The 9,525-nt window shown below is 43.2% G+C and overlaps 1 protein-coding gene across 1 annotated transcript; it reads left to right on the top strand.

Annotated features, from left to right (window-relative positions):
- The first annotated feature begins 74 nt into the window (after positions 1–74).
- On the top strand, positions 75–8,122 carry LOC116181453. The gene is made up of 12 exons (XM_031501829.1): positions 75–209; positions 257–507; positions 1,208–2,231; positions 5,270–5,445; positions 5,494–5,718; positions 5,763–6,360; positions 6,408–6,640; positions 6,688–6,903; positions 6,959–7,195; positions 7,242–7,454; positions 7,501–7,887; positions 7,942–8,122. Exons 1-12 carry the CDS (start codon positions 194–196, stop codon positions 8,095–8,097), a joined length of 3,732 nt encoding a protein of 1,243 aa, XP_031357689.1. The 5' UTR covers positions 75–193; the 3' UTR covers positions 8,098–8,122.
- Positions 8,123–9,525: the final 1,403 nt, after the last annotated feature.

Genomic DNA, 9,525 nt, shown 5'->3' with positions numbered 1-9,525 from the left:
TCTATATAGCTTATAAGCATTGATTATACACACAACAATCAATGTTATAAGTCAGATTCGCAATAATTTTTTTCCATACCTGTATAACATAATGGCCATTCAATAGCCACGTTTGCCTGTGGCTATGGTACCAACGCACGTGTGTTTGTTATTGTAACATAACCTCCAAACAGAAATGAGCTTTAAAGTTTAAATGGCACTATTACAAGGTAAATCTGATACATACGACCTAATTTCTGCAATAAAACTTTTTTAGAATTATTAACGTTGCTAAATAACGATGTGGAACCGTTACCTAAACGTCTTAAGATAGCAGACAACGCCTTTAAATCGTGTAACCTACCGATACAACACCGCGAGGCTGTCCTCTTGGACTGGTTGACCAAGTTAACCAAAACGAACGACTCGGACGTATGGGACTTGCTTTTGAAGTGGTTGCAAAGCGTTCAAGTGCAAAATCTGAACCGGAGCGATGTGAACTATGCGGATCTACGGAATCTGAACGCTGTAAGTTTGTATCGATCGGATCTGGGGTCTGTGATAGTAGCGTTTTCTCTCTCTTAACAATGCCACAGAGACATACAAAGTTTTCACCCTCCAGGATGTGTAAACATAGTTTCGAGGGTTACGGACTCCAATTATTGCCATTTGATGTATCTACATGATAGAAAAAAGTATTGTTAACACGTTTTTGGTAGGTAAGTTGCTATTGAGGGTGGGAATTGGATCTTTCTGGACCTTTTTTTTTTATGCGACTTCTTTTCGTCCCTTACACTGTTTGATCTTTTGACCACTATTTATGGGCTGGAGATGAGCGCCCTAGGAATGCAGGTCTCCTTTTGTAGTCAAAGCCAGGCCGAAAAAATATCTGTTTATGTATAATAGGATAAATAAATAATGTAGTATTGGTATACCCAAAACCCGATTTTAAATACCCCAGAAAGATTAAATTCGATACGTTACCTGAATTATATCTTTAAATCAATACTGTAAAATGCAGATAAGCTTTATTTATGATGCAAACGTCATAGGTTAAAACAATAATGACAAATTCAATTTGATGGGGGAGGATTCTACCCTTCATGGTATTCATCGCCTTAACCAAAGGAGCTGATTTCTTTGATTTTTTACTAAACCCAATTATCACTACTATCGCAGACCCTAGACTCCTACTGTAAACGAAACACAACTAACGCTATTCTTTTAGACGCTATGCAAAAGACTGAGGTACCCGGAGTCTAAGGCGATTGCGACCGAGTGCATCTTGGAAATAATAAACAATCGCAATTTTCAACTGTATTTCAAGCACAACATCGAGGAGCATTGCAAATTTATCGCCAAAATACTTTTGAAAATCAAGTCGCCCGAACTCTTACACAAAGTTCTAACCAACGAGCAACTGTTTACTCGAAATATGACTTACGGTGAAGATTTTTATAAGAACTTCGTTAGTCACGTGCTCATACCGTTAAGCCTTAGCGCAACAGACGACCAGCAATTGTTTGCAGAGGCCTCTAAGCTGCTGGAGAATGTTCTATTTACGAGAAACTTTAGCGCCTTTACGACGTTCTTTGCCAGTGGCGAGGGGGAGTTTCCGAAGTTGCTCTTCGAGCACTTGCGCAGTACGAACAACGCCCACTTGTACCGCTTGGTGTTCCACGCGTTCTGTAAGTCTTACGCCAAACCTAACGTGATCTACGCGTGTTTCGCGCATCTGGTGGAAGAGGCCCAGAACTCGGTCGAAATTCTGGCCGTGCTGTGCGCCGTGTTAGGCGAGTGCGGCGCGCAGGTCAACGCGAAGGTTGACGGTGCTCGATTCAATGAGTCTTTCGAGAAAATCGTCAAGCTTGTTATAGATAAGGTCGCCCCGTCTAAGGCGACGTACGCGCTCTTACGTGAGGTGATCGCGCTCGATCCGGTCCTGATGCAGAAGAATTTGACCGATATTCTGAGGTACATTTTGTTGCACTCAAGCGGCGGGGTCGAGGACGAATACGCGACGTTTATGCTGTTGCTGTTCGAGGTGTTCGCGAAATTGCATCGCGTTTCGAATTTGCTAACGGCGATGATGGAGGTACTGCAAACATCGGTCGAGCACAACTTGACGATCCCGACCGTTGTGTTGAGCTTCTTTTCGCAGAGCGTCGTGACGTTGCCGAGCTGGCAGGGTCTCGATTTATTTAAAATTTTGCTGACAAACCTGGATAAGGCTGTTGGTAATTTAGGTGAAGGTAAGTACAATTAGGTGGGTAGTAAGGTCCTAGGTATTGGTTAAAGATTTTATAGTTGAACAATGTTGGGTTATTGCTTGATCCAAAGATCATTCTTCACTGTTCGAGCAAGAGGTTGCCTACAATGGAATATTAGTTGCTACACACACAATTGGAAATTTGTTATATATGTATGTGACTCAGTTAGAAGACTTTCGCCATTTAATATTGAAGTTCTAACTGAATTTATTTATATATTATGGAAAAGATTTTTGCTTTTATCATATCAAACAGACACCATATACTTAATTAGATTCAATCGTTCAAGAGTATCTTTAATTTACGGTTCAAGACTCAACATTTCACTTATCAAAGCCCTTGAAGGATACAATCTGTTTTGGATTACTACGTCTAAATTACCCTCTAGTCGTCCAACCTTGGAAAAAAATCTCGTGCACTGTTATGAAAATTCGCACGGCTTGAAATTGGAGTTATTTTCCAGCGTGTAAAAAACGAGACTGAAAAACGTAACTGTCCGCTCTATGGCTAATTGCAGAAAGAATCACCAGATTTTGAACCACCTAGTTCACGTTCTCGTGGGCCAAAAGCGAATATCGACCCGAACTCCTTGACGACCCAAAACCGAATGCCTTAATTTTTTTAATCTTGACCCCGTCCCTACTCATTTCCACTTGACCCACAAAATGGTAATTAGTTAACGCGGATCATTTAGCCTCACGAATTACGCGCGCGCTAGTCATACTCACGGTATTTTAATATTGTAGATTCATAGCTTCCCATGTACTCGAAGTGAAATCATTCCGCTAAATTCAAACTTCGCTGCCCTGGACACGTAAACCCCATTAAGATAGCCTTATCAACTCTTAACGCCCATCAGACTGACACCGTTAACTTCCCTAAGACTTTATAAGGTCATGATGCACACGGAGGTCAGTGGCCCCATAAAATTACAGATCGCCAAATGAATTCGGAAACTATGAACATATAACGACATTTCCGAATAACCAGCCCTGTATACTACCTAACCGCTAACACTAAGGTGCCCTAAATGAAAAAAATCAACCCCTCACGGGACTTCCGTTACGAATTGCCTCCGACAAAAAATTCGTCTTGCGGAAATCTCGTTTCCCTAAAAAACTGCAACCCAAGTAAAATTTTATCCCAGAAATTTCTCTCATAGAATTCTCTTAGTGTTCTTGAATTTTTCTCTCGCAAGAAATAATTTTCCCCGCCGACATAATGGCTCCCCAGAGCCTTGTTCCAATGACGCCTCAAAATTTACAAGAAGACCGTAAAAACACCCCCCCCCCTCCTGGAAAACTAGCCCACCAGAAACTTTCTCCAACCAAAATTCACCCTTAGGGGAAAATCCACTCCAAGGAAATCACCCCAAGTATAATTTTGCTACGAAATTTCGCTCCTAGTGTATATGTTTTGTGAAAGTTCTCTCCTAAGAAAAATTATGCTCCTCGCCTCCCTCAAGAAAATCCCCCCGAAACTTTCGTTGCACATCAAAGAATTTCCCGTAGCAAAAATTCGTCTTCCACTTCTAGCTGCATCTCAAAATAATTGCATTTTAAAAATTCGCCCTCCGAAGTTTTGCCCATAGGAAAAATTCTGCCCCCTCCCCTCCTGGAATACTGGCTCGCCACTAACCAAAATTCGCGTTCAGTAAAAGTGAACCTTGCCCTTGCCCTCGCCCTCCATTCCAAAATCCACTCCCAAGAAAACTCACTCTAGGTATCATTTTTCCACGGAAAATATTCTTCCCTGGAATATGCGTTTTTGGAATTTTCTCTCATAAGAAAAATTCTACCTTCCTCCGTCCTGGAATACTGGCTCACCAGAAACTTGCTCCAACCAAATTGTCGTTTAGGAAAGCTTCAAAATCTTAAAGGAATTGCCTGTAACAAAATTCGTCCTTCGTTCCAAAATGCAGCCTCAAGAAAACTTACCCCAGGTAATATTTGCGCACGGAAAATTTGCCCCTACAGTATTTGTTGAATTTTCCCCTAAGAAAATGTCTGCCTCCCCCCCCCCCCATTCGCCCTTCGCCCTAAAATCCACCCCAGAAAAAACTTGTCGCAGGTAACATTTTCCCAAACCTCTAGAATATTCGCTGATGGGATTTTTTCTCATTGAAAAAATTCTGCCCCCTCCCCTCCTGGAATACTGCCTCGCCAGAAACTTGCCTTAACCAAAATTCGGGTTCGGGGAAAGTGCACCTCAAAAGAATTGCCCTTAACAAAAATTCGCCATCCACCCCCATGAAAACTCACTCCAGGTACAATTTTCCCGCGAAAAATCTCCTTTAAAGGGCTCCCGTTACACATTGCCTTCGACAAAATGCACGTTAAAGAATCCTTGCTTCCAAACATTCGCCCCCAAGAAAATGCAACACAGGTAAAACGAAAACTTCGAACTAAATTTAGTTTCTTCATCTAATTTGGGCTACCATTGACATATGGCTTCAAATCTTTTACATTAAAAACTCCCTTTTTAGCTCCATTTCTATCCTTTAATTCGTAATTCCACGGATTTAAATAAACGTTTGCTAATATAGAAAGGACCTGCATATTTAGGAGCAAGTTTCGTTGTATAATATTTTGATGCATCCGATAGCATAAAATTCTTTTTATACACAGGCTGACCTACCCTAAACTGTTCATCTCTATCCTAAACTATCCCTGACCATCCCTAACTACCCCTGACCATCTCTATACACTATTTCAAATTGCTACAACCCCCAGGAAATCTTAGAGTTAGGATTTAAGAAAAAAATCGTGTTCCTCGCTTCACCCCCCCCCCCCGAACACATGAGGTAAAAAATCAGCCCCCCTCCCCCGAATACTGGATCACCAGAGACTTGTCCTAGCCAAACTTTGGCTCAGGAAAGCTCCCTCAAGAAAACGAAGGATACGGTGGCGCCAAGAGAAGGGTAGTTCAGTACTATAAAGTAGCTAAACAATGCCGTGGGAGTGTGTTGCTAAACAGGCGTAAGTTCAACGTGCTCCCGAGCTTTAGATTTAACATTTCAGGCACTAACCACAATTATCTCCAATTTATCAGCGTCTTCCTGTGCGAATTCCTGTCGAGCGTTCGCATAGCCGATCACGCGGTTCCCGCAAACATCGTCGAGAACTTCGAGAAGCTCATGCTCGAATTGAAGGACGTTCTGCGAAAGTTTGGCACGACCTTGGTCGGCGTCGAGCACGTAAGTGTCGCGTCGAGAGGTGCGATCGTTTACGCTCTTTACTTTCAGAGGCCGAGCTTGATGCGTCTGTACTTGAACGTGTGTTTTAAATGGGGGGAGCTCTACATGGTGCTCGCTTATTACAGCAGCGATGTGCGGCTCAAGAGGCAGCTTGATAGTGATCCCTCGGCGTGCAACGTTACTTACTTGCACTCGTATTTGAACACGGCGCAGTGGCGCCTAATTTCGCAGAGGATCGCGAACTTCGGGGAGAAACCTTGCAAGAAAATCATGGTAACGTCGACTTTTGGGGGCACTAAATCAAGTTTCAGTTGCAGAATAGTCTATGCGTTCAAAAGCTGCGCGCGATGAACCTGTTTGAGGCCGAGGTCAGCAGCGAGGCGACAACAGCAGTCGCGGCTAACCTCATGTCGTCAATCGACGAACAAGACTTGCTCTTCGACAACTTCGTACTGAACAACATCATCGTGCCGAGCTCAGGCGTCGAAATCGCCGAGCTTCTCGTGAAGACGTCGGCGGCGTCGGGCGATTTCGACCAATTGCGAACGATCGACGCCAACATTCCCCTAGTTCGCGAAATCCTCCGCGTTTGCTTCGACAAACTGAACGGCGCGTTCGCGAAGAAAACGCGCGGCGCATGCGCAACCTCACGAATGCTCGGCCGCTTCGATAAGGTCACGTTCCGTGCGTCGGAGATGGCCTGCGAGCTGAATCGAGCGGACCAGACCCTGCAGGTTAACGAAAGGAAGATCTCGCGATACTTGCAGATGATCAAGTCCGTTCCGATTCCGCAGTTAGACGACAGAAGCATGCAGGAGGCGGTTTTGATGTTTCTGATCGGTCTCTCTTTAGATTTGCGCTGCTGCGCGCTGCAAGATGGCGACGTCACGAAGCTGTTGGAGAGTATTGTCATTGGTCGGTCAGTATACTAAGCTGACTCAAAGTGGTCACGTCATTTTTAGGAATCCTCCAAAACTCGGCCATTCTAAACCGATTCTTTGAACCGAACGTGATCCTCGCGATTGTCAACAACTTTGAAGCGTACTCGGATATTTTTACGATCATCATGGAGGGAGTGCTCAAGAATAAGTCACGATTAGAACTGTTTCGGGAGATTGTCGGGCAATTTACTCGAAATATCGACAATCGAAGGTATAGGGACTGTGCAGTTATCCTTTTAAATTATGTGGATAAGGTAAACTGAGGAGCTCTCGACTGCGGAGACAACGTTTTCATTTGCAGGTGAAGACCAAGGTGGCCATTACTGAGAAGCATCTCCATAACGAGTATCGCGAGGAAATCTGCAAGTGTCTTTTGCCGTTTTTGTTAAAGAATTCTTTAAGTGCGGAAGACACGCTGGAGGCGTACGCGTTAACGTTAAAGTTTTATTTAAATAGCGACTCGAAGCAAGTACTGGAAGAGCTGTTACCATTGCTACCGAAGTATCTTGATGCACTTGTAAGTACAAGTAGTTTCTGGAAATGCATTCGGGCTGGTCTTTACAACTTCTTAGGTTCAAGTTCTTAATCCCATACGAGGCTCGATCCTGCTGCTGACAGTGATGATACATAAAAAGGCAACCTTTGAAAGTATAGTCGATGACGTGGCATTAAAAGTTTGGGACTGCTGCAACCACCTCACAGTGAACGACGAGGACCACGAGCGCTTTGTTAAAGTGGTTCAGGTGACCCTTCAAATGATTACCCATGAAACATTTGCGAAAACCTCATCTGACCTCGTCAGCCGCTGCGTACGTAGCCCTCTGTTTTGTTCTTGAAAATCATGCAACTTCTTAGGAAAAGGCGATTGACCACAAAGAAACAATTCGAGACGAAGTCAAAATGTGGAACGCAATCTCTGCGTGCGACCTCAACTCTGCCCAAACGAAAATTTGGCAGAACAACCTGGAATCTTTGCTATGCCGAACGATTTTGACCAACACCGAGTACAGCGACACCATCTTCGAAGACATCATCACCCTACAAATGTCGTTTATCAAAAACTCGCATGTAAGCTCCCCCTCGTCTTATCCAGACCCTTACGGCCATGTTTCAGTTCGTGCTCTCACCGTCCCTAATCGAAGTCGTCTTGATTACGATCTCGAAGCTAAACGCGAGTTACACTAACTTCATCAAGTCGCTCAACTTGAGCATATCGCTACTCGAGACCTTAGTGAAACATCGCAAGACCGTAATCAGCGACTACCTACCGCCGTACCTGCAGCGCTATCGAACGGTACTAACCCACTTGTGCGCCCGTAGCAACACAAACCTAAAATTGGACCCCGAAGCCGTTCGGACGTTGGCGAACTGCGCGCACAGGTTCGAGCGGCTAACGAAGGCCCTGCAGGTGTTCGATAAGTCGATGACGCGTATCGCGCCGTATGTTATCGCGGACATCTTAAATCAGTTTGAGAAGGTCACCCTGTATCCGAACGTAAAGGTCGGTAAAGCCCACCCCGAATCTTTTTCTCCAATTGAATATTTTTTTTTGCAGATTCACCTAGGCAACAGTGTATACCAACTGATGCCGATGTGCGACGAGCACGGCGTGGCGTTTCTAAAACGGATCTTAAGCGCCGCATCGACGGAAATGTTCAAGATTATTTCCGACAATTACAATAAATATTACAAATTTACTGGAAAAGTGTGACTTAAATACAATCTTTGTTTAATCACAATGTGTTTACTTTGCGTGAGGGTTACGGATCCCTCCCCGCCTAAAGGCGCCTAGGCACTGCGCGTTCTTGCAATTCTCCATTCAATTTCTCTCTTTGGATTCTTAAATGTTTCAGATCCTCTTCAAATTTCTCAGAATTGGATTCTTCAGTTTTCATATATTCCCATCAGATTCTTCGTATTTTTTCGTCTCTTCCTATTCTTGGAGTTGTTCAATTTCTTCATATTCATCAGTTTCTTTAAATTCATCCGGTTTTTGGAATTCGTTGTAATGTTCCTAGGGGGGTCTATCAAGCCGACACGGAAAACGTTGACTTACCCTATACTTACGGTTGGCAACTCTGGCAAAAACTACAAGCAGAGCCACCTACCTTTCAAGTCGAAACGATGGTAGTCTCGCGGCACTTTTGAATTTAGATGGCAGTCGGCTCGATATGGGTGGCACGAATGAACTCCTACGTTGTGTAATCGGTTCTTTTATGTGTAGGGACGTGAGACATAATGAGGAAGGGAATTAAATAAAAGACAGAACTTTTGTGCGCAAGAAATGACAAGATCAAATAAATATATGAACGCACACACAAGACCATGCCAGGGAAACCTTCTACGGGACTAAAACCCTGGCACAGGCCACACAAATACATGAAATAAATCACCTACAGCAATAAAATGCAAGAGAAAATACACATAAATAAAACCTCTCAAATGGTATGATAAAAATCAGATAATCAAATCAAATGCAATTAAACAAGTTCATAAAAACAAAATACATAAGACATCATAAATGCAGTGGAAAACATGATAAATCAATTCAGTACAAAAACACATCAAAATACCTGCACGATCAATAGAGATAACACAACTAGTCAAATAAACAAATTGCATGTACATAGGAAACATGTAAATGGTGTGGCTCTACTCCAGCCTTCCGTTCACATAATTTAATTTACCACGAAAAGTACATGTGAGAATGCCATTGGTCAATAGCAAGTATTCATGTGAAAATCGATTATCGCTCAAACAGAACATATTTTAAATAGAGGAAATTTTAATGAGAGGGCCCCCACTTTTATTGCTAAGATGTTAAGAACTACAATCCGCACGAGGCGAGTAGGCAACAGATACAGTGAAAGATCGAACTGCATTAGGTACCTACTCCACGGAGACAGAATGACCCACTCGCACACACAAGCATCGAAACATCAAATAAAAGAGCCCCCCTTTCGTAATAGCTAACGCGCAAGAACTGCAGCGCGCCACGAAACAGAAAGTAACAGATACAGCGAACCATCAAACTGTATTAGGTACTTCCCTCAATCGAACAGACAACATCACACCGATAATCAACTCCTCATGAATAACAGAAGTAAATACTTAATTAAACAAAATAATGGCATAATCA

The sequence above is a fragment of the Photinus pyralis genome, unplaced genomic scaffold (genome assembly GCF_008802855.1).
Source record: "Photinus pyralis isolate 1611_PpyrPB1 unplaced genomic scaffold, Ppyr1.3 Ppyr1.4_LG9, whole genome shotgun sequence".
NCBI classification, from domain to species: domain Eukaryota; kingdom Metazoa; phylum Arthropoda; class Insecta; order Coleoptera; family Lampyridae; genus Photinus; species Photinus pyralis.
This window is presented reverse-complemented; position numbering and strand designations above follow the sequence as displayed.